The sequence below is a fragment of the Plectropomus leopardus genome, chromosome 9, assembly GCF_026936395.1.
Source record: "Plectropomus leopardus strain MGB_pleo_1.0 chromosome 9, ASM2693639v1, whole genome shotgun sequence".
Classification (NCBI taxonomy): domain Eukaryota; kingdom Metazoa; phylum Chordata; class Actinopteri; order Perciformes; family Serranidae; genus Plectropomus; species Plectropomus leopardus.
In genome coordinates, this window is record NC_142184.1 from 10710050 (window position 1) to 10736618 (window position 26569).

The window sequence follows — 26569 nt, forward strand, 5'->3', positions numbered from 1 at the left end:
GTCCCACAGAACAGCCAGTGGAAAACTACTGATGCCTGCTTTTCATGCCGCTGCGTGTTAACACTCTTCCTCCTCTCATTTATGTACAATTCTAACTACGCAGCCAGTGCACTTCAAGCAGGGGATCTCTTGTGTGGGCAATTCAATGCTGACAAGATAAGGCGGGAAATCACACAAAGCACAGTCCCTGCACATCATCAACTATGATAAAACACGCTGTTCTTCTGATGATTGACAGCCCTCCTACAGTTCTCAGCCTCTTATACTTGCTGGGAGTAATTTACATTCAGTAGCCTGATAATTGGAGAACACTGTATACTCACAAAAGCCTCTTCATGAGCATGTTGGTGAACCCAAAAATAAATAGGACATTCAAATTGCTTCAGAAAGCTGTGCAGAAATGCCTCAGAATGATACAGATAAGATTGCTTTGGTACAAATAAACTGATGATACAGGATAGATTTTGCAGATTACTTGCCACTTTATACACAGTACACACATGCAGTTGAGCCTTCCAAGGTGGAAAAAGGAGTACATACCTGTGAAGTTGACATTACGGATGTACTTGAGCAGCAGTGTGCCGTTGATGGTATCCATCTTGGAGCAGAGGCCAACTTTTCCAGGGCAGAGATCTTTGTGCATGTTATGTAAAGCATGAGCCATGGCATAAACTGCATCAATCACAAACTGGACTTTTCCCTCTTGTTCGTAGGATGAGTCTTTACCGATCCGCTCGTGATCTAAAAGAAAACACAAAAGTCACAACTAATGAAATTCTTCTTCTAAATATTGCAAGAAATATTATCACTTATTTGATTTTGACTTATACTGTATATGTTCTCAAGCTGTGTTTTACTGTCTGAATCATTGCGATCACAGTAGACAATCAAGACGAGCATATTTGATATAAATGACATAATATTCAGAACAAAAAAGCTGCTCCACAATCAATCAAAGATGTACAAACTAAACAATGATTGCTAGATGTGTAAAATCAAGCAAATGATAGCCTTTCAAGAAGCTTGATTACTCAATTGTGAACCCATCATTTCTTCACAATATTTAATTTATTAAGAGATTGGCGTTGAATTGTGCATTCTAACCGCTGATTATACGCTATTTCTTTAAGACATCAATCACAGAATCTCCTCTCACCAACATCTAAAATGGTCTCATGCACAGCTTTTCTCATAATGGTCCGTCGATAGCTGATAAGACCCACTCAAGATTATTTAACGAGACTCTTTTGGTGTTATATATCCTAATCTGCCTTTATTGGTGCAGTTTAAGGCCTTTAGTAAACTCTTGGGCATCATGCAAAGATCTTAAATGATTTCAAATATTGTGAGCAAAGGTTTGTCAATACAAACATGAATTGGAAATTGCTTCAGTAACTTTGGGAGCCTTCTCTGGATGTTCTTAGGTTTATATGATCTCTTAGTGTTTATGCCCACAAAGTCACATGCCACCTCACATCCATTAATCAAGACTGCAGAGTGTGATAGAGTGGTAGAGGAGGAGTGGAAGACACAGCAAGACAGGCCTAATCATTCTTCAGTATTAATGTAATTAGTTATGACAGGTGTATATTAATCATAGCTGGGGCAGTTCTATTGGTTTGAAAGCGTGTTAACTGCCAAGCAAGCTTTCAATTAGCAGCGTAATGCTTTTGTTAGCCAATGGCCTGCCAGATAAGTTGACCGTAAAGAGTGACAGCAGGACAGTTACTGCTTCAAGAAACTGCAAGAACTAACAGGAATGAAACTGGAAAATTGGAAAAGTTTGTAAAAGCAGCTAGAGTAGAAGCACACCCCTTTCAAACAACTAAGTTTTAGTACACTAAACTACTAAAGAGCCTATTTTAAGCATGTGAGCTCTTAGAGATAAAACATAAGTCCAACATAAGGTCCTGTCATTTGGTACTCGTTAACTGTCACACTTTATGAAACAGGCTGCAAAATTTGCTCTCTAATAGCTTGACGAATTGATCATTATCAGGATATATCAGTGGATATATACTGTAAGACTTGGGGGTGAGTGTTTCTTGCACTCATGACGATGGTCATTAATCAAGCTTCAGCAATCATTCAACCACATTAAAATCCATCAGTGATGCAGCCTGTGAGAGATCAGAAAACACTCTTCTTTGCTATCATAACATTTTTACACTCACAGCTGTTTTCTCACATGCAAGTGGTACAAAATATCATGCAAGCATTGTGTCTGTTTTTGTAAATGTGCTTTCATGTCTGAATGGAGCCTTTAGGAAAATTTACCTAGAAATTGCACCTATCTGAATGACAAAAAGCCATTGTCTTTGCAAATAGATAAAGTCTGCAGTGTTATGTATTTAACGTCTGAAAAGGACTGTTTACACACATCAGAGTCATTTTGTTCTATAAGGCCATTCACATTCCCAGGTTGTCAAAGACTGATGTGTTGTCACACCCCTCAGCCTGTGATACTTAAGCCTTGGGCACCCTGTGGATACCCTATGAGTTTCAGCTAAGTCCAGTGTAATCCCATCCAGGGCAAAAATTGATGCTCAGAGAAACTGGCATAGTATAAAGAGTGAGAAAGTCCGTGTGGGGCAGACTACCAGGGTGATGGCTGGGTTACGCAAAAAACTTTAGCCCAGGATATCGCTGTTAATGACCCATGTGAAAACAAAACTGAGTGCTGTTTAAACATAAAGTCAATGCTGTTTTTGACATACGTTTATGTACGTTTATCTGTTACATATTTAGGCCACTCTTGACATATATACGACAGGTTACATACTTATTTTAACCCAAAGCATAATGTGTTTTCTAAACCTAACCAAGTTGTTTTGTTGCCTAAACCTAACCACGACTATTTGTCAACTTTAACTATGTGTTACAAGTTTTGCCCAGGAGATAGTTGTGCATCACAAATGGTGCATCTTAAAGAGAGGCAAAAGGATGCCCTCAGCACAGGTATCACACAGGAGGTAGGGCTGCTCTATTATGGCAAAAATAATAATCACGATATTTTGATTGCTGTTGAAATCAGAATTATTTAACATGATTACTCACTGGCCTTCGGAACATCAAGCAGTTATTGAACATTAACTCTGGTGTTTACTTTCAACACTTATGTCCTTTAATTTTAAATAGAAGTGAACTGAAAAACAATGAACGCTTTGTGGTGCAGCCACAATTGGGTAACACATCTTGCTACTGTATACTGTAGTTTGTTCAGATTCACAGCTTGCTAACTTCGGGGCTAACTTCTGCGAGCTAGACATGGGAATGTGTCTCGAGTCTTAAAGAGTTGTAGCATGTATTCTCTGACAAACAGCCTCAACTGTTCACACATCACATGGCTGCGTTTCACGTCATACTTTCTGCTCCTCTCGCTGCAGCCTCACTGTCACCATCAATAGCACGCACACATCTGCTCTCCCTGCTTGTGCACGTTGTTGCTCGTCCTCTCTCTTTTGCTGCAAGCGCGGTCTATAAACAAAATGAAAAGTTCCAAAAAATCAGAGAGGCAGTGTGCTGTGGCTCTCTGTTATCAACCTGCGCTAAAACTTCTGTTTGGACTTTAGAGCACGAGGAAAGGGTGTGCTTGATTTACAAAATAAAAGACAAAATTGGAGCAACATTGTTAGACTCATCATGCTGCACATAATCGTTAATCTCGATTATCTTGTTTTGAAAATAGAGGGAAGCCAAAATCGTAATCGAAATTAAAATCTTATTAATCGCCCAGCCCTTACGAGAGGGCTTGAGAAAGCATCAGTATTTGACGACCTGGGATGAGAGCACTGTATGCATTTGGATGTGCGAATATATCTGCTGTTGCAGATTTGCTTGTTTGCGAAGTGACCAAAAACTATTCTTAAGGCTCAGTATAACAAATTGTGAGAAAACTAACAGAAAAGGACAAACACTGTCACTATCTCACACTTCAGTTTTATCACAGGTTTGAGTGCTGGTACAGCGGTGATAAGGAGACACTCCAAATGTGCTTTGCTTTAACTATCTTTTATTTACAACTCATTTGAACACCACTTTTGCATCATTCTGATGTGTTGCTTTTTTTCTTTCTCTCTCAATGAATCCATGAGGACTTTATTATGTATGTGTCTAATCTGAAATTAGTTGTCTGCAGCGTTATTTCCTGAATGTGTTGGAAAAGGTTTTTTGAGAGACACTTTGCAATGCTTTGTCATCCACATGCTTTTAAAACTCGCTAACCAAAACCCCTTGGAAATATGATATATTTTGTGGTCAGAAACACTGAGGACAAGTGATGGTTGAAGTGACAAGTAACATTTGACATTTTCCTATTCTTCGGGGAAATGTCTGAAGAGCTTATTGAAGTCAAACAGAAAACAATGACACCCTGTAATAGAGGTTCGTTTGTATGAGAGCAATAGATGGTCCATGTCAGCCTAGTTTCTTGTGCTCTGAAGGTTGATGCTTTTTTAGAATAATTAAATCCTCTGATGCTGGACTCTATTTAGCTTGAAGGGAAAAAAATGTTTGGAAGTAATGGAGTAATTTGTATTACAGCACCTCATTTCATCTGTACCATCAAAGACTTGAAAGAGTAATTCTGAATAATAGCTCATGTCAATAACACATAATGTGGAAAAGTGGAAAGAGTGACCATAATCAATTTGGTGTGCTAATGGGTATTCTCTAGTGAAAATTGGTCACACTATGCTCTTCCTGGCTGTTTCCTAATCACTGAAATGTCGTGTTTGCTCTGACATTTTGCAATTATTATACGGAAATATATATAATTTAAACGATCTGCTTGCTGTCACTGAGGGAGCAGTATTTGAGTCCTCTGTTTTTTTTGCTTTCAATTAAGGTTAACTTCAATGTTCCTCATCAAATGCTTGCCCTTTTCACTGTCTCTTCCACATGTCTGTGCCGAGACAAGCACAACACAAGACAATGTAAACAGCCCGACATGATCAGATAACAAAAAGCAACATGAAGCAATTGATAAAGTGGAATCAGGTTTTGTTTGCACGCCTTGTAAGACGTGGCAGCCATTTCTTATCTCAGCAGAGAGACTTCATTTTAACAAGTGTTAGCTTTAAACAGATGAATAGTTTTTGTTTGTCTTGTTGTTTTTATCTATATATTCCCCCATTATTTGATCACTAAGAAGAGGCAATTTAACATCAGTGACAGGGCTCTGAATGTTTAAGTAGCTTGAATATCGCCAGTTATTCTGTAAATGTGTGCTACAGGCAAAGTGAAGCATGGACAAGGCAGTCTGTCTCTGTTTGTGGCTGTCACAGCTTCTCTCATTTTAATGTCTCTCCCACACTCTTTGTATCTCTCATTTAAACATAAATATACAAAGACATTTGGCTCATTGAAGGCAAGAAGCCTCAGAGGTTTGCACTGTCGGCTAAAAGCCAGAAGGTCCCTTATTTCGGCACATTCTCACTTCCAACTCGACAAATACTGATGGTTGATCAGTGGCCTTGCACGTGAAACTACACGCCTTGTACCCCTTCCATTCAGTTTTAGACACTCAGGGATGACATGTTTTGGGTCTTTTCAAAATAAACTTCAATTTTCAGAGGAAATGTACAGTTTCAGCTTGTCAAATCTGTCTCTTTTAAAAAATAAACTTGGTACGTAGGTTAAAAACCTAGGGCTGCCCTCTGAAAGTCGTAGATTTGAATCAGCTGGAGATACCTTGATGCAGAAGCTCAGAAAAAGAGAGACTATGTACCGTCAGGCCCGTGGATATCATTATCTTCTGCCCTCTGCTTAGAAGTGGTGAATCATGGCTCACGGCAGCTTAATACAATACAATCTCTGGCCCTCTCTGTTGCACATTTCCGATCCTTCATTAGCACATTTAGCTTGTTTGCTGTATTAAGTGAATGTCACTGTCACACTGAAACTCCCACTGAACCACGTTCAAACTTTCAAACTTTTTATGGAAAATAACCCTGAATCATCGAATATTTGTATCGAACTGAAAATTTAAATTTGACTTACATCATTCTCGGGTATAGCCTTTTAAATAAGGTTTATTTCATTAGGTTTAAGCAGTTAAGTATGTGGTTAGGTGTAGAAAAATCTGATAACGCGGCTTAAAATAAATACTTTATTTACTAATGTAATGTAACATCACAGGACATACGTCACATACATACATACATACCAGCACACCGAGTTTTTAAAAAAGTAATTTGAGTATCGGTTTCACACTGGACAAAACAACAGCTGCTAAAGAGTACCTCAGTGCATCGAGAAGTCTAGAAATGAATTATGTGTTTTAACTAAAAAGTCACTGTTCAGGCTGCCTTAAATTTTCATGTTTGAATTTGAGAAGATGAATTATTCAACAATTAGTCAACTTGTCTTCTCAAACAGTCAAATTAAAATTTTTAGGCAGTTTACACACTAACTTTGTAAAGGTAAAACAGATAGTTTATAGTTTATAGTTTATAGTTTATAGTTTATAGTTTCTATGGTGTATCTGATGCTGAGAGCCACTGACCAAGAGTTGGTATTTGGCATTCGTTTCCCCTCACTGTCCAAACACGTACAGGTGAGGCAGACCATGGCTCTGAACCTTTTTGGCTTTTGACTCGTAAAAAATGAAGCAATGTGTGCTTGTGATCCCCTGCTATAGGTTATGATTCCATATCATGTTGGATTTGAGGGATTTTTATGGTTGTTACAGGTAAAAAGATCCAATATTTTATGAAAAGCAAGAGAAAAGTCACAAGAAATTCCTCTTGTGCAAAAGACATTTTTCTGTGTAGAAACCTGACCACAATTGATTTCACACATTTTTAACTTGAATAATGTTGCACCTTTGCTGTTTAGTTTCAGGAAATATCCTTCCGGAAAACCTAAGAAATACCAGAACACATCCATGTTTAGACACCTGCTGTATGTTTTAAGAGCTTATTTCTCTAAAATGAGGTTCCAGTTGGCAGATGGAAGGAGACAAAAGAGAGAAACTGGATTTTGAGAAGTGCCTCAGGAAGGTTAGTCAGCAGTGCAAAACAACTGTGGATGTGAATAAAGATGAAACCTTGTGACTGTATCTCTTGGTCAGTGCTTTAGGAGTTTTCATCAAGGCAAACCTTGAAATTCTGAAAGAACACAATGATCCAGAAAGCTCCGGGTCACTCTGTATGTTCATTCAAGGTAGAGTGGTGCAAAAATTTCATTCTATTACCGGTGCACACTGTGATTCCTTTTTTTCGTGGTGCTGAGAATTACAGGCTACAAGGCTTCTAATGTGCTCAGCTGATAGAAGAAACGATGAGTCTTTCTTGGCAGAGTACAGATCATTTTGACATAACGGGTCACTCAGGCAAGGTAACTATTTGGCAACTAATCAGTAACTATTTTATTTTATTTTCTTTAGGAAATGTTCCCCCCTTTTCAAATTGTCAGGATTTGCTTCTCTTGCTAGTCTCACATTACAGAAAATGTCTGGGGTTTTTTTTTGCCAGTTTTGACCTGCAAAAAAAAGGAGCCATTTGAAGCCGTCATTTTGGGCTCTGGAGAATTGCAATGAGCATTTTCCCTGTTTCCATAGTGCAAACATTTGATAAAATATGAAAATAAATGCAAGTTGCAGGCCTTGTCATGCATAATAAATTACTTCAAAACATTCAACATTACTTCAAATTACTTCAACATCAAAATCAAGGCCATGTCAGATTTAACGCCTACACACTTGCTCAATGCCACACAAGTTTTTAATGAAGGCAATGTGTCAGTCCTGCTTGGATCTTAGTCAGGTCAGTGTTTGTAAAAAAAAAAAAAAAAAAAAGGAAATTAATATAACAGCTGTGCTTCCCATATTATTTTTTTCCTCAATTGAAATTTGATCAGTTTTTCAGATTGGTGTTTTAGACCTAATATCTATGCATGTATTTGACATGTTTTTTGCCCCTCCTCTAACTTAATACATTTTTGAACACAGGTGATGTGGAATGATGATTAATTTTGACATAATGTTTTATTATATAAGGTATACACTGGTCAACCAAAACATTAAAACCACTGGTGGGTCAAGTGAATAAATTTAATTATTTTGTTACAATTCAATGCTCTTCTGAAAAACTTCAGGTTGGAATTAAATGTGGACACCAGTTAGTGTGCTGTACCAACCCAAACACCGTTGCAGACCAAGTAACCCCCCTCATGGCAACAGCACTCCCTGATGGCATTGCCCCTCCTCAGCAGACACTGATTCATGCCGCACTGCAAAAACTGTTTAAGCATGGCCAAGAGCTCAAGGAATCTAAATTTCCCAGATCCCAAAGTGATTGAGCATCCATAGGGCTGTACCTAAGTCAGAATTATGTCAGTTGAATCAGATTTGGCTGTTTAATGTGAATATTCAATGATTTGTTTTGTTTTCCATACAAATTTTTAAAGTTTGAGCAGGCTCAACGGGAAGTTCAGTGTTATCAGCTGCATTCACGTAATATAGTAAACAAGCTAATGGCGTTAACGACAGGTCATAAAAGTGCAACAGGTTTTTTTTGCAATGCCAGATATCAGCAAAAAGCCAGAGACTGTACCATATTAGGTTGCTGTGAGCTGTAAACTCACCACTTCTAGGCAGAAGGTCTCTCCTCTGCCGCTTCTGTGCCACTGCCTTCATGTCCATAAGTCAAGAGCAATCACTTAACAGCAAAGTCTGGGGACCAAACTGTCCCCAGGAGTACACAGCACAAAAAACAAACAAACAAAAAAGAAAAAAACAAACTGCTTGATTTGAAGCAGTTACAGTCAACTGAGGGTCTTTGACTGATGATTTGAATCTTTGACTTTCAGGTGGCAGCCCTAATCCATAAGATGTGCCAGTAGCCCAGATTCAAGGTGGGGCCTCCTTGGATTGGATCTGGCCCTGACCTGTCGTGGAATGACGTAAGTGTGCATTCTTTACTTTTGTCCTTCATGTATGCTGTTTTTTGGTAGCCTTGCACCTACATTATGTTCTTATAATTACTTGTTCACTCATATTGTGCTACGGTACCAAGGTTATGGTTATTTTTACTTTCCATCACTGAACGGAAATTATGCTGTCATAAAAATGAAGCAGAAACAATTGTAGTCCTTTCAGCCTCTGTGTGAAGGCCACCTTTGGTCACGTGTGATTCACATGGCACACGGCATGTAGAGAAATAGTTAAAATGGTGTCCTAATGTTGTATTAGTGAGAGGTTTGACAAACTTTGTTTGGCATTCATAACAAACCCCTCTCATTTCCTTATTCTAATTAAGGATATTGGACATTATCACCCCAGTGACAAAAATAGACCACAGTGCTTGTGACCATAGCTTCAAAGACACGGTCACATAGACGGAGTGAACTCATTGTTGCAGCTGCAAGCTATGGATAGCAAATGAGTTTTAACCGCCTTTAAACAAGAATTAATTATAGGAAATGTCTAAGGTAAGAAATTGAGGATAACAAATTACTTTTAAATGGGGATATCTTTCCTCCATTGCTATCATACAGAATAATTATTCTAAAGCACTGCAGGTCAGCCCTAATTTCTCCACAGTGAATAGTCTTTGTTGCTTTCTGGCTCATCTTTTTACTTGAACCTTGATATCTGTGTTGCATCTCAAGAGATTCAAAGAAGTGAGAGAACATTGCTTAGTTGCAGGTGGTGTCCTTGATGCTCTCAGTGAGCAATCGACGTCAGACAATTGAGCAGGCATGTGCTCGTGTCTGGTAGCCTTGATGACTCATGTCTGCAGGGATGGAGAGCAACAGAATGACTCAAGCCAGTTTGCTTCATTGAAATTTCAAACCCCAAAGTGTGTTGAAATGACGTGAATAAGACGCATACCTGCAGAGGATTTTATCTTTGCCAACTGCTTAGTAAGACATAAAAGTTTAATAACAGGAAATGCTGCATGATATGGCTGGACTGTTGGCTAATTGCTCTCCTCGATATTCTACTTTCTGGTATGTTTTGTGTGTTTTATGCAGTGGTCTGCTCACTCCAGAGTAATTATGATTCAAGTGATAGCCCTGCTCATTTCTGACCGATACAATGCTGATGAGAAATCTCATGCCACGATACCGTGCAACATTTTTCTGTTATTGCCAATTTGTCTCTCTTTTCACAAGTTCTCAGCCAATTCTCCTTCATTGTGCTCTGCAAAACAGGATCATGTTTTATGGTTCAGCAGCGTGAAATAGCATGATGTACAGTGAAAGGTCTGAGCAGATCAGATAGTAAACTCGAGAATTATTGGATTCTCCACAGCAACAATTCACAATTTAGCCATAGAGAAAGTAAAACTTCTGTTTGGACCTTCTGATGTGTGATTGATACCTGTAACCAGAAGTTTCTGGGGCTCTGCTTACTCCGCTGTAGGAAACAAAACCGTGTTGTTTATATGATACTGATATAAAGGTCCTAAAAAAATAGGACATTTTATAAGCTTGATAGAGGAGCTTCCGAGTTCAAGGCTTAAAAGCAGTTAACTTATGTTTTGGTATATGTGACCTAATTAATTTGCTAAGAATTTCTTTCACTTTCAATTTCCAAATGTATTTAAAATCTTTTTATATTTTTTGAAATATTTCCTCGTTAATAGAAAATGAAATGCATTTATGTTTCTCTTAATAATGTATTTGTTGTTTAAAATCATTTTCAAATTATTGTTTAAATGTAATTTGATATAAATGCTGATTTATGCAGCTTTTTAATTTTCTGAAATTAAAATATGTCAAAAATATACATTAATCCAACATATTATTACCAAAAATAAATTGGCCACAAAATACATAACATAGTTTACAGTAAACGACACTAATGAAAGACTGTTACCCACAAATCCTTGTGCAATCATGTTGGCTAGCTAACACTAAATCATTGTGTGGTACCCTTCCATAACATGACAGCGAGCTAAACTAATTGGCTAACAGTAACGTATTATTGAAAAATGTTGGCCAGTTAGCTGTATGATTTCAAGTGTACAGACATTCTTGTTTGCCACAATGAATCGTTCTTTAACTTTTCAAGGATGAGGCTCTGAAATACTGTGCACCTCAGAAACAACCATGTATACATATCTGCCAAAAAGTATTATTTTGAAAGCTTTGTATTGTATGCATCATACAAGTGGATATCCCTGCTTCAAACTAAAACCCTGCAAAAAATCCTGCCTTCATAATGTTCAGTCTTTGTTGAAACTGTTTTCGAGGTGTTGGTTCAACTTTATGATCATTCCACAGAATGTGGTTTTTTGTGCTTGTTGATATTGTATAATACTGACCATTGTTTCTCCGTATAATGCAGTTCAGTGCATGTATTTTAACACATTTTTGGAGAATTAAAGCAGGTAGCTTAGGTGCTCAGGTGCTCTTGATAGTATTTTGGCTGCACCCCTGGGAACATCCGCACAGAGCAGTAAAATGATCGGTGGGTTGGGGGTTACATTTTACATCTGAAGATACAAAGTAAATCTTGGCCTCTGGGGCAGCAGATACATGAACACTGGGAGAAACAGCAGCAAAAGGACCTGAATTATACATTTGCAAAGAGTTGTTTTTCTCACTGTCTAAGCCAGATACACTTTAATGTCTCAGTCCTGGAATATGACCTGTTACTTACCCCGCTGTTATGGTACATAAATCAGATGCCAGTGACTTGCATTGTGTGATTAAAAGCTTTGATACCACACAAATAGAATAATTACATGCCCATCTAATCATGTTAGTACTTTAAGAATATCATTTTCCAGTCTCTGGTGGTTTGATACAGCTTTCTGCAGATATTTCCACAGAGGAATCTCTTTCTTATTAAGTGCACTGACAGCAGACTGTACATTCATTAAATATAATCACAGGAACTTCAGAAAGGATTTTGAGGCTAAAAGTTTCTCCTGTAATTTGAAAAATAACTTCCTACTTGGTGTATTATGCGTGGTCTATACACTACATTATTATAATGGATAACAAAAGCAGAGGTGGGGACAGGAAATGATGTTGCTTACAAAGGGAACAATGGGGAGGATAGTGATAGTACTTCCAAAAGGCTCTGAGTGAAATGATTGTACCTCTTGTCTGTAAAAATTTACTGTGCCCTGGAGGCTACTCATAGGAAGAAAAGGGCCTGCAGCAATTTAGGCCAAGAGCAGCCACCATGACAACTGATAAATACAGAAATCATTTAAGGTAACGTGCTCTCCTGAAACCTGTGTGGATTGGAGCCTGGAAACAAGCGTGGATTGTTGGAAGCATGTCTGTGTTTTGCCAAGGGACACGCTGCTGTTTCGAGAGGTGACAATTAAATCTCTGCTTAATTGTTTAGCTTTGTCCGTTCATCTGCTGTACCAATTTAGTCGGTCTCCTATGGTATTTGTTGACATTTTGGAGTTGCAGTGTCCAATATTAGTTGGATTAAAAAGCCGCATCTAATAATACTATTCAAAACAAGTCATTTCAGATAAAAATGTCTGCAGTTAGTAAACCATCTGTTCTGCACATCTTTCTGATACTGATGTGTTAATATGAGTGTGCTACAGTATCTCCAGGAGGCCTGAACAGCAGCTTGTCGTTTCTGACTGCTATTATGTCGAATGCATTGAGCACAACTTGTGCATCAGCTGCACTCAAAATCTCAAAAGTGTTGAGACTGAAGATTTTTTTCCTTCCAGAGATACAGTAGATGGTTCTCTTATGAGCTTTTCAGGGAAAGGGGCTTAAACTGCACTTACTACTAATTTATTTTATTCTTATCCTCACATTGTATTTTATCACAATTTACATTGCTGTTGTGTCTTTCTCCTCCTCTGCAGTGTTCATCCCTTTGAGCTGCATCACTGGCTGTAGTTGCATGCACACCAATATTCCCCTATTTTGACTTTTACAATATTCTGAGTTTAATGCGGTCATATAGACATCGCATGCCATTTAAATATTCCGAATTTAGCATTTTCCAAATAACACGTGGGACATGCAGAAGGAAAGATTCCAACAGGTTCACCTCCGTTATGAAACTGAAAAAATCCTATTTTGATGCAAAGAAGCAAAATGACAAGCGGCTCCAGTTGTTCCACTTCTCCATATTGTGACATGATTAACTACATGTTAGGGCACGTTAATCTGAGTATGCTCGGCTATATTTAAACTGGAGTGTTAATGGAATATTCATTTTCATTAGACATGTCATGACACAGCTTGGTAGGAGTATTGTTTTTTCTGGAATAAGGGGAAAAAACTGGACTATTTTGTAAATGTAAACATATTTAGTGTCCACAGTCTTTCTTTTGGTGGCTCCCTTTTCTCTCCCTTCCTGATGCGGTTTTGATTTTTACTGCTGTATGCCAGGTAGGCAGTCTGCCTTGCGTGTTTTTGAACTGCTGCTTTTCCATAGTAACGTTAATGTTACGATTAACATCATTAACATTGGCATCACCGGCACTTGCACTTGTGTCTGTCTTTTAGGGTTCCGCCAGCGGTCCATCATGGTTGCATGCCTTCAACTTCACATTATTGAAACCTGCCTGTAAGTGCTAGCAAGCAATAAATACATGCAGGAAATTCCTTAATTATTAGTGCTAGATTTGTGAAATTAATAATAATGAAATAATAATGAGTAATGAAATTATGTGCAATACCAGCAATCCTGCGCTAAAATTCAGGCCCTGCACCAGTGTTAATATCAATATTCACCATTTTAGTTTAACAATAAGGTTAATGGACATGATTTTAACCAACAGAAAGTCTATAGAACTGAAGAATTGCGGACGGGTGGCAGGGCGGGTGGTTGATAGTTTTGAAAGTTTTATAGCAAAGATAACTTTCCTTTGTTATTATTGTAAGATTTATGATCTTGCCCTTATTTACTTTTGTCGTTTTCTATATTTTGGCCTTTGGATACTTTAATGCTGTAAAGGAATGCGCTGCAGTGTCTTTTGATAGATAAAATCCTGAGATTTTTAATGACTTGACACTTTGTTTTTATTTCTGATCCTTTTCTAGTCTCTGATATGATGTTTCCTTCTCCTAATAACCTGGTTGGCAGTGTGTGCGTTTTCGCTCAAGGTTTTCCATTCTCCAGTTGAACAGATTTCTGTGACCTTATGATTGGATAATTGAAGGCGCCTATATGTGTATGTGCAGTATATGGAAGTGTTGTGATGCTTTCCCATATACCTGATGAAGGTCAAAACAGGCTGAACCATCGTTAATAAATATCCCAGCAGTAAGCGAGACACTGCGTGGGAGTTTTCTCATTTGTATTCAAATACAAATGAACATGACATTTCTGCCCTCTCTTGGGGATTGATAGCAGTTAGTTGCCAAGGCTGGACCAGTGACGGACAGGTGCAATCATACAGTTCAATCACTTTCTCTCAAACCGCAGAGAACAAGCAGCTTCCTCGTTGAAAGTTTTGCGTTGTACGATAGTCCAACATACATGTGAGGCATGTATTGCCTGGAAACATTACCAGCTTTAAATCAGCACTACTTGAGATGCAGCGCTGCACTGCGCGCTGGGATGAGAGACAAGCCCAGAGAGCCTACTGATTTTAACGGCCTGAGAGCTTGTTTCTAATGGGTTGATTGGATTTACTATTGATTATGTTTTCAGCGCATGCGGTGGCATAGTTTTGTGATTGCTATTGTTGCCCCCCCTGCAAATTGAGGTAGCCAACAGACAAGTAATGGGAACATTAATTTCTCTCGGACGGATAGAGATTCCCAATCACTTATCTACATGCGTTACATTTAACCTAAATTAAAGTAGCGTGATTGTTTTCTCCCTGGTGACAAATACATTTACTTTTGCATACCAAGCAAACACATAATGTATTCATAGCAGAGCCAATCAATATACTCAGTCATTGATTGAGTGCTTTCCATTGACGGAGTGCCTTCTCTGCTATTAAGTGTAGACTCACTTGTGCATTTTTTGATGCCGGATCCTTTCTTCACAGCGTGTCGACTGAGCTTGCATTGGAAGTTATTCTCCCAGAACTCTGCAAACCAAATATTCCTCCTGTTGTTCTCGAGCGTTCGGCTGATGAAGTAGCGATCAAATCCTGGAAGAAATAACGTGCTGTCAGAATTTAATCAATCTTGTTTTTACATTTGAATATGCTAAGCAAATTGTAAATGTCTTTTGGGTCCCGGCCCTCGTGGATAACTTTGGTGATGATTCCAAATTGTATTTGTCAAAGCCCGGCTAGAACTGAAGCTCAGCAGTCAAACACATTAGCAACCCAAACTCCCTTTGGTTTGCTCTCAGCTAAAGAACAGTTCATACGGAGTCACATCTTTTTAAAACATCCAGTAGTACATATTCATTCACCATGCTGACTTTGATTAATTATTATGCTGTCCATGAGTTTGTCAAAATATTTTTGATAAACCTAATTCTGCAGAATTGTCTGAGGGGCATGTATAATTAGAACGTTTTTCAGATTTTATGACTGAGTGCATATTCAGTCACCCATAGACAACTTTATGCACTTTATGAAGTAAACTTTGTCAAAAAAGAGTAACTCTACATATAAACATCAGGAAAATATATCCAGTTTTTTTTTTACATTGATGCGATTAATATGAAAAGTCAGCAACAACAACGACAAAACATTTTATGTCCAATGTGTCTGTAAGTGGGAGAGAGCAGTATTGGTAATGTATAGTAGAGGCAAACATAAAAAAACCATAAGCAGAAAAGTGGCAGAAGTATAAAGATTTTATTAAATGTGAAATATTAATGTACAGTCTTCCCCACAGAATTTGATGGTAGTTAGATTAGATTAGATTGGGTGGTGGTTTTTTGATTTCAAACTATCACAATAACAATTTTTGCCTTGTCAATATACTCAAAACTGAGTACTGATCTGATACTATTGTGAGAAAAAAAAAAAAACATTAACAGCTTTATACCACTAATCCTGAAACCAAAGCTGTGCATTTTATCTTTTTACTATCCAGTGCAAAATAATGCCAGTATTACTGACACATTGAGAACTATTTGCCAGAAGTCGGTTTTTTATAGTCGCCCTAAACTCATAGTTGCCAGTGGCTGCACAGAGCAACTTGTTGTGTAGGCTACTGTATTAAAGCAGTGAAGAAGAACTGATTTCTGGGAAAACTGCTGTTTTATCTGATTGTGAAACTACTTTGAAGTTTCTTAATAAATTATGTGATGTTTGATCACCACATTTCCTATTCAAATTGACATCTTACTCATATGAAGAGGCCCAGTGCAGACTAATTGCGCATTGGCAGGTCCATGTGGGCACATATCTTGGTGCTCATCCAACCCATACAAATAAAGTTACATCCAGATACTATTACTGAAAGCAGAATTTTATGAAATTATAACACAGAGGCCCCTTGATTTGAACCAAGACGGCAAACTTATTATAGCCTTCTCACCTATTCTTACCTTTCACAATAAAAGCCCTAGACTTGCATCACTGCTTACCAGAGTGAACTTATTCATATGCTTAGGCTGTGGTGATGAGCTGTTCAATATATATGTATATTGCATTATAATAATATAATTTTGCCTGTTCTTGAGGTTTGCATTCAACATAAGTCATTAGGCTATCTCAATTAAATGTACTGAGCCAAATGCATGTTATATGTGACACAAAAAGGCAATTATTTAAAAAAAAAAAAAAAAAAAAAGGATCTGCAGTGGATTCTTCATCTACCAGCTACCTTGGCCGGTTAGTCAAAAAATTAATTTGGGACACTGTATGGGAAACAGTGATGTAATAAAATAAACCATGAAGACGTTTCTGTAAGGTAAAGTTAGATTGAGTGTTTTGAATACCTTTGATGGACTGTCGTTTGGGAAGGATGGTGACGGCACCTTCTGCCATTTCTTCCTGGTTCAGTATCGGGGAGATTTTGGAGCCCCAGCTGTCTGAACCCACCCAGATGAAATGGCCGGTTTGATTGGCTTTTTTTGCTGCCTGAAGGAGCCGCCTTTGGGAGAGAGAAGGAGAGTAATGGTGAAGGATACCATAAATATTTTTATAGTCAGTGTTTCAATTTATTTTACGCATTTACATGCACATACAATGATGTGGGATCCTATTTTAAATGCCCTATGAAGAGGAGGGCATGCATCTGTCATACAGGTGATACCATAACTAGAATATTCGATTCGGAGTCTGCACTATGTTGCACCGAGGCACTTAAGGAGAATTGAAAAGCCACCACAGACACACTATCCATTCCCAGTGCAGCGTAGTTCTTCTTGTCTGTGGCAGAATGACACCCTTGCCACATTTGTCCAGGCTTGTTGCCAATGGGACTAAGTTTGGGGAGCTGTAAAAAAGTGCCAGCGAGCTCTGCTGTAGCTGCAGTTATATCAAGAAAGCTTGAGCACAGCAACATAAAATTTAAACACAGCCACCTGGCATGTGGAGAATTTCGACCCTCATATCTCCCCAAAGATGCTGGCTCAAAAAATAAATATGAAGCATCTTGTTGTATTGTAGACAACAGCAGCTCTTCTACATCACATATGCTGTTTCAAAATCTTGCATGGGTGTTTTTAGGTGCATAAAAGATGTAATAAAGCATTAAAATATTTACTACAGTTTTTATGTCATATGTGCAGTGGGCGAGCAGCGACTCATCCAACTGACTTAATGTGTCTTTACTTTAGTTTATTGACCCCAGTGACGTATGTTTGATTGGTAATGATTTTTCTCTGAGCCTGGTTTCCAGGAATGTAGTGAAATGAGCATGTTGTAAGGTGCAATTATGTGCTTCATGTGGTAAAAATGAGAGAAATAGATTTTCCAGCCCTCAGATGATTACATATCAGAGACATGAGTTGACAGGCTGACAAGTCTAACACAGTGAGAAGTAAAGATGCTGTGTCGAGGTCGTGGATGGGTGCATCTTGTACATTTCCAGGTTCAGTTCCCAGCTAACAGTAAGTTCTTTACTGTGTGCTAAATTGTAATTATGTTGCAAAACAACCCTACTCTTACTATGATGAAAGCTATTGTAGTTGCATGGTTTTAGTTTTATCTAACATTTGATATACCTAAACTTATAGGAATACTCCACCCCCCAACTAACGATTTATATGAATTACTTGCCTGTGTTATTTTGATTTAATGAGGAAACCTTTGTTTTTCTCGCATGCCTCTGGTGACTAAGAAAACTAAAAATTCATGATGACTTGTACTAAAGGGGGGCTGCTTTCAACAACAGCATGATTGTATTATTGTGTCTTTGCTGAATCCCAACTAACTCTTTAAAATGCCAAAGGCCCAGTAAAACACAAACAAACAAGCTGATTGAGACAGTGGTAGACCAGGTGCTTCTGTAATTAGAAAGGTAGAATTACTGTTTTTGTCAATGAAGTCTGTTGGCCTTGAAGAGAGCATAGATACATTTCACTGTCTGTTCAGTTCCCCTCCAGAAAAGAGAGTTTAGGAGGTACTGAGCATATGACTGGAGAAAAATGAGTTGTGTGTGTGAGTTTGTAAACAGATGTTTTGATATACGTAGTTTTGGTGTTAGAATTCCGGCCCCCCATGACTTCAGTTTACTTTCTCCGTTTTTGGATTTTTTGTTCAGCAATAATCATCAACATAACATGGAGTCATGTCTTGGTGAATGTTGCTTTAAAATCAAAGTCAAAATTTCAGGTGATAAATAAGCGAAAAGAACACATCCAGTGTGTGTTACTATAAAATAATGAGGTGGAGGAAAAAATGTTTCTATAACTGAAGTTTACAATACATATATGAATTATTATATTTACTTTAATGTTATGAAACCGTGTTGTTTTCCTTCACAACAAATACAGACCTACCTGACTACATTAGGAAAGGCAAACCACACACAGTATTTCTCCTACTGTTAACAATGCTTAGACAAGGTAGTATATTTATATATTTGTTTAATAATTACATTAAAGGGCTCAATCAACCAGCTCAAGTCTTTTATACTTTCTATGTAGACAATTTTGGGTTCTTATTAGGCTGCTGCCAGCCAACACTGACTGGGTTCAAGGATAGAGCAGGCATGCAGCACTGAAATCCCCCTGGCTTTCTGTAATTACTATATATCCAGACTATTACCCGTTATCAGGACCGGATTAAGTCAATGAGCACTGGGACTTCTGCCCTGGTCATCATCAAGAGACCGCCCCAAATCACTGCCCACTTCCACTAGGAATTCACTGGCCTACTGACTGGTTGCTGGGAAACATTTCCCCTGTAAAGCCACAACAGTGCTGCGTGTGTTGATTCAGCCTACAACTAATTAACTCGTTCTTAATGCAGAAGATCCGTCTTAATAATAGATAATGAATTTTAATTGATACATTTGCATCCCCGCAAGGAAAGCAGGGACACTGTTAATTGCACTTTTGTATAATATGGTCAGAATACAAAATATTAGAAAAACTTCTCAATAAAATGCATTTAACTACAACATGATGAGAGTGCAGTAAACCCCTCTTTGAGGCAGTCTCAATAAAGGATTCAACTTTTATAGCAAAGGTACTATCAGTGGTGGAAGAAGTACTCATATCATTTATTTAAAGGGAAGGTTCACCCTCAAATCAAATATATATATATATGTATTACTTGTGTCATTTATCAGTCCAGATTATTTTGTGCATTATTGAGTGTTGGAGATATCGGCTGTAGAGATGTCTGCCTTATCTTGAAAATTATTGAACTAGATAGCACTAGATGGCTTGCGGTGCTCAAAGTGCCAGAAGAAAATAAATTAAAACTCAACAGCAATGTATTTTTTCAGAAATTATGACCCGGTTACTCAAGATAATCCACAGACCTTGTTGTGAGCAATGTCTTGCAGGAATTATTTTCTTTCCACCAATCTATGCCTGCCAACCATATCACCACAGAGAAGGAAGCGTGAATCTACTCATGGACAAGAGGCGCGTGATTGTGACAGCGTGCGATGTAAACATTAATGGTGTACCAGTGATAGAAGTTATTTGCAAGGTTGTTCCACTGTATTGCTTTAGATCACCCTGTTCCTTGGTGTCTTTGTGTTAAAAAACACTTGCCTGTACCTGTGACATCTTCAGTGACAAAGCTTAAGAAAATATGAATACACCCAAATCTAATCACATCTTCCATTTAGAACTCATAAATATTAACAGGCAGACAGCAGACTGTTTTTCACAAGAAAAAAAGAAATTCAATATCTTTATGCACACTGGAGACATTTGTGACATTTTAATGCCGGCTGCAGAGGCAGCCTCAGGTAGAGACATTACTAAACAACATTTATTACTTGAAACGTTACTAGATTTTGAAAATCTTCGAACAGCTTTACTTCTACATATCAAAACAAAGTAGACTTTTATTTCAGGAAAGATTGGTGGGTACATGTTATGACAGAACATATTAATCAGCAGTTAGAAGTGGTTAAGAAAATTTAGGTTAAAAGGTCTTTAAAATAACAGCAATTAGGATTTCACTGAACTCACCTGATGTCGTCCTCATTGGCAAAGATAATGACGACTCGGGCGTTAGGATTCTCACTCAGCCTGCGAATGATCTTGTCAAACTCTCCAGCTCTTGGTTCACGTGGTATTTTCACAGACTGGGAAATGCACAGACCACCTAATTGGATGACAAAAGAAGTTTCTAAATTAAACAGGTTTAAGAAGAAAAAACTGCCTTTTCTTCTGCAAAACATCAGAACAGATCTCAGGAGCAGACATTTTAGTGCATATTAATGCTGCGCTTTCAGGTGTGTCTTTTATCTTGGTCAACAGAAATATTTGTTTGAGCCTTGAATTTTTTTTCTTTCTTCATTCATTTAACCCTCACAAATCTTTTCAGTCCTTTGGACTTTTTTATGATACATGCACTAGTAAATGTGCACAGGTGCAGTATTTCACAGCATGAGGAATGCTAGGTATTAAAAAAAAATCTTTCCTCAAACCACAAGGGGCAACTTTGAGACATGGAGACCCATCAATTCAGTTTATGGTGCTGGCAGAGAGACCAAGGGAATTTTGTAGCATTTTGAAAGTACATAAATTTTGTAATTGAAAACTGGTCTCATTTGTTCGAAGTCATTTTTCTTATAGGTGGTTTCACTTTGTTCGAAGTAAAAACTATTTTTACTTAATTTCTTCTTATTCTTGACTCAAGAATGAGCCAATTTGGAAAGACAGACAGATAAATACAAATATTGTCTCCTAAACTGATTTGATGCAACCATTATTTACTTCATATTGACTTTGTAAATTTAATTTAACTAGTATTAGTTTTTTTTCTTGTAATCCTTTTTTTAATCTACTTATCTTTTAATTTTATTATATATGATTGTTTTTAATTTATACTTTTTAAAAAACTTTTTTTAATACTTTTTTATTTGTTTATTTATTTTTTCATTAATTCTTTTGATTAATTTATTTTTTACACTTTGATAAATGTACCTTAAAGTGGCCTTATTATGTTTATCCATTAAGTTAAATATATGTATATATATATATATATATGTACATGGTTTAGGTTGCCAAAGACACTGCTTTTTCTCATGCTAACAACAAACAGCATGATTGAAAGAGAAACAGATAAGAGACAATATATTACCTAAATTTCCAGTTGAATTTGTCAAATGAAATGCTGGTCACCCTACAGTACGGTCCAGTGACATTGATTAGTTCGGTTTAGCTTGTTAGGCACTGCCCAGCACAGTAATTCCCCAGGGATCAGTTTAAACAGAGCCTTTAGCCTTTTAGAAATGCTCTGGTATTGAACACAAGTCTAAAGGCAGTAGGAGATGTCCCCTGGTTACCAACAAGCAAAGGCTTTTTAATTCCCAATGCTACATTTCAGGATAACTGTTTTGTAGCCCTGCCAAAATGCCACAGAGAGTATGTGCATGCTAATGAATTTCCCTTTCGTGACCCAGTACAAAGCAGCCCAATGAACAATCAATGCAGGAATAATACCCTCTAGTTCAGTTCATGGCAGCCAGACTCACACCATAAAACAAAGCCTGGCCCCTGCTCAGATACTAATAGGTTGGGAAACTGGAAATATGAGTAAAGAGTAGGGGATGCCATTAAATTAACAATGATATTTGACTGCTTTGCTCTTGGGTATGAAAAGTCACTTCCGCTCAAGTCAGCAAGGAGCTTCAGTCAGTGGCCTGCAACATTTTTCTGATTGTACTCTGTGTATGAATTTAATGATGTTTCCTTTCTATTCAAACCTTTCGCTTATTTTACTGCGGCTGTTTTTCCTCAGAAAGGCTGCGTGTATAGGTTTTTTGTGGTGATGCATGTCACAGCCAGAGCACGACAGTTCTGGCTTTTACATTCACTTGACTGGTTAATGGATTAGCAGCTCCTTCACTGGAGGAACAGACTCATTCTTTTGTGCGAATTGGCCCATGTCTTGTTTTTGGGGGATGTTTCCTTCTGCACTTGAGCAAGACAGCCGCATCAAACCCCTAATTTACACAACTTGAATATTGCAGTGAACACAGATTTCTTGAAATTCACAGATTGCGTCATATGTGTTAGTGAACTGCAGCCAGATGTATAAATAATGCATCTTAACAGGAAACATGCATTCAGCATTTCATACTTAAGACCAGTCGTACCTTTTTAGCCGCACCTGAGGGTGATATGATGTAAGGTGGAGATGGGAGTGTAAGATGAAAAGACAAAATCTAATAATAAAACATTGGTTAGGTTGCAATTTTTGCAGTCTTAATAGCATTTAAAACTGCAATTATTTTTGATTTGAGCTGGGGTAGGGCCTGTGTCCACCTAGCATTTTTCTCTTTTAGGAAAGTGGCGACAGGGCACCAGGGAAAGCTTCATCCCAGTGCTACATACAAGAGCTCTCCCAGTGCTTATATTTAATGACGTGCTGCGTGCTGGCATTGTTTCTATGAAAACGATATCTAAACATTAACATTAGTAAGCTAACGTGATACTATGTTGACAGAGGGCTGACTACACAGTGAACAACTAGCTTGCAGTGGTGCAGTCATAAAAGCACTACACACCAGCAACATCCAGTGTCAACCGGCCGATCTGCTCCCACAAATGGGCTTTTCTGTCTCTGTTGTGACAGTAGCCTAGCTAAAGGAACAGCAGAGACATCACTGGCGCATTTCTATAAAGTAAAAAAAATTTCAACTGGCAGCACTCAGAGTGGCCGCACAAAATGAGACTTTACTCTGAAGAACGACGCCACGCGTGGCACATTTTCTCAAGGTGGTGGTACTTAGCAGTAAGTATAAATGTGAGTATGGATGGTTGTCTGTCTCTGTGTGTCAGCTAGACAGATTAGCTAGAGTCACGAATCATAGCGTGTCCTACGCCTCACTCCCTGCTGCTACAGACCATCCAGGCAGCAGCTTCAGAGATGGACTCCCAGTTAGAAGCTGCAGCTCAAGTCCAGCCATCACAAACCAGGGGCCTGAGAGCCTAGACTTCTGCCAGGCCGGCAGACTTTATGTTGCTGCTGTTACACAAAATAGACCCAGTGCTGCCACTGGCCACCAGCCTGCTTGGTGGCCCCATCACTGGGGGTTTGCATTCAGTCAATCAATCAATCAATCAAATGTTATTTATATAGCACCTTTATAAATAAGCAAAAATGAATGGTGAAAGTCAGACACTACATAAAAGCCAGACTAAAAAGACAGGCTTTGAATTTATGTTTCAAAGTATCAATATTTACACCTCCTCTCAAATCCTCTAGCAGGCTGTTCTAGCATTTTGGAGCATAATGGGTTAAAGCAGAATCAACAAATGTTTTAGTGTGACTCTGTGGAACAGCTAAACAAGAAGAGGCAGTGTGTTATAAACTAATAAAATAATTTAAAACTAAACCTACAGGCAGCTGGTGTAAAGTTTTTAAAACAGGTTTAATTTGTGCTCTCCTTCTGGTCTCAGTCAGAACTTGTGCTGCAGAATTCTGAATTAGTTGTAACTGATTAATTTTTTTTTTCTGGTAGACCAGAAAGGAGAGCGTTAAAGAAGTCTGCTGGTTCTACAAGCGTGCATTAGTTTCTTGGTGTAGCTCAGAGAAACTGCCTGACATTGGAAATATTTTTTAAAGGATAAAATGCTGTTTTTGTGATATAGTGCATATGTGGTTTAACATTAAAATCAGAATTGTTGGCCAAACTCAAGCTGCTATAGCCCCTCACTGAGGGTCTGTCTCCTGAGATGCTGCACACATAGTGGTTAGATAGCAGTTAGCTAATTCTTGTCTCTTTTGTTGTATGATAAGCAGAGAGAAAGCACTTAACAATTAAATAAGATTTTTAAATAATCAAAAAAATCATTCAAAAATCAATGGCTGAAGACATAACGATGAGAGCTGCAAGAGGAGGATGCATTTCTATATTCTGCCTTTTTTCCCCCCTCCAGATTTCCGTCTACCTCAGCTTTAATTACCAACTCAATTTCATCACTCTTTTAATTTACACAGGATGCATCACATTTTATTTCCCTCTGTGATCTTGTCACATTATCTTTATTATAAAGCACTTTTTAAAGCATGTATTGATATGAGAGTAAACAAAAAATGATGTTGATTGATTGATTATCACTGTTAAAGGCACATTTGACAAATTAATGATACATATATTCTAAATAACCTGAGTAGTACGTACAGTAGGGATCACAAGTAATGGTGGCTGTTGTGGTGTTGTCTTTTTGCTGACTGGTATTCAGACTAATGCTGCAGGCTCAATTAATGATATGCAAATTGTTGGTAAGGGTGTGGATTTAGGATCACAGTTGTTGTACCGAACAAGTTAAACTAAAAATAGGAAGATATGCCATTAAAACATTTTACAGTTTGCAATGTTAGTGTACCGCTCTACTGTCTTGCTTGTTGAGGCTGTTTTAAAACTGAAGCCGAGGTTTATCTGTCTCCCTCTCTGTGTCATTACACTTACACTACCCAGACGGGCACATGGGAAATTTAGCAACAGCAGCACAGCAGCAGCTCTCTGCTCTCAGAGACTCTATCAATCATTAGATTCTATGTCTTTGCCTCACTGGTACTTTAGTCCCCCATTCCCACAACATCTGCTGTGTGGAAGCAGAGCACTCATCCCTTCCTTGCCTTCTCTTCTCACGTCACCAGCATCAGGCTGCAGCAATGCTGAACCTCCAGAGAGAATACAGGGAGGACCAGGGGGATAAGAACCGCTTGTGGGAGTTGAGGCACACTGAACAAAGCCCTCCATGGGGCTGCTGTTGTCACTCTGTTAGCTGGAGGGTAGACACGGCAATTTGTTTTATTGCTAACACTACCCAGTCATCCATGCATCTGTCCACCCATTCCTCTCTGAGCACAGGATGGTCAAAGACATGGTCCCTTGACTCGAGGACCCCAATTCAAACCCTGTGATGGGGAGCAGCTACTGAACAAGACACTCAATCCCTACCTGCGCCTAGATTGGATTTCTGTTTTTCTGTTCTGTAGCTAACTCTATAATTAGTTTGGTTTAGTTTAGTTTAGTTGCACATTTAGATTAAATAAAACAAATGAAGGATATAAAACAGTATGCATGTGCAGATGAGACCCACAATGGGTTTTTCTAAGGACCTCAACTTAGGAAAAGAATAAAATATACAAAAAGTTAAAAATACAACACAATGCAAAATAAAATGTCAATATAAATAAATGTCTTCCCCCCAATCATCACTACTGAAAAGAAATAAACACAACATCAAATTAATTAATACTATGTAGAAACACAACAGCCACACAACACACCTCTTTACAGTACCAAATCTTTTTTATATATTATTTATGTAGTATCTTTGTATATTGGAAGAAGGACATAGAATCTGTCAAAAAGTTCAAGTTCATGTACTGTCCTCTCGATATATGATACATTGGTAGGTTAAGAGTTTTTGTTTGTCTAGTAGGATAACAATTAACCTGAGAATTGTTGTTGTTTTCATAAACAGCACTTAAAGATAAAAATACATATGTTGACATATGTCCATCAGTTTTTTCATTACACACATAAACATCTGGATGTCCCACACATTCATTCATTTGTGTCCGCCTGCCACAATTAAAACATCTGCTGCTAGGTATTGATTTTTAGATCTAGACAGTTCATTTGGAGCACTATTGGAATACATATACTGTCTTTTTATTCGTTGCACCACACTCTCTGAGTGCAGAGTATACCCAGGGCACAAAGCAGCAGCAGATCCGGCGCAGTGAAAATTCAAATTTACGGTTAATTAGGATGAGTCTAAAAGTTTACTTTACACTGACCTTTGCAGCAGCTGCACCTCTCATCCATCGATCTGATCAGCTCTGACCGGATTGATGAATCAGTTATCCACCCTGCTCCTCAGACTCCTTCAGCTGCTGCTGAGGGTTTCTTTTTAAGCATCTTTTAAATGTCTGTGTGTCCCTTTGTTTCATTGCATCCCCTCTCTAAAATTGGAGGTTTTTGCAGGTCCGTAAACGCAGTGCAGGCAAAGCTCTCCGTGACTTCTTTTTCCTCTGCAGGAGATTGTCACTCATTGGGTGGATAATTGATCTATCGATCCATTCAGATCACATCAGTGGATAAATGAAAAGTA

General features: G+C 38.2%; 1 protein-coding gene and 1 long non-coding RNA gene across 3 annotated transcripts in view; one reads left to right on the forward strand and one right to left on the reverse strand.

Annotated features, from left to right (window-relative positions):
- LOC148188687 (uncharacterized) overlaps window positions 1–26569 on the forward strand; it is a 252520-nt gene that overhangs the window by 103695 nt on the left and 122256 nt on the right. Inside the window, exon 3 of the long non-coding RNA XR_015777443.1 lies at window positions 8812–8904. This is a non-coding gene — a long non-coding RNA (uncharacterized LOC148188687). The remainder of the gene's footprint in view (window positions 1–8811; window positions 8905–26569) is intronic.
- Window positions 1–26569, reverse strand: part of LOC121946929 (metabotropic glutamate receptor 4-like) — a 236733-nt gene that overhangs the window by 28885 nt on the left and 181279 nt on the right. For both annotated transcript variants that reach the window (XM_042491761.2, XM_088081954.1), the window contains exons 4-7: window positions 20459–20594; window positions 16799–16953; window positions 14907–15047; window positions 541–741 (exon numbers count right to left, since the gene is read on the reverse strand). In XM_042491761.2, the coding sequence (XP_042347695.1) occupies window positions 541–741; window positions 14907–15047; window positions 16799–16953; window positions 20459–20594 (633 nt within the window). The remainder of the gene's footprint in view (window positions 1–540; window positions 742–14906; window positions 15048–16798; window positions 16954–20458; window positions 20595–26569) is intronic.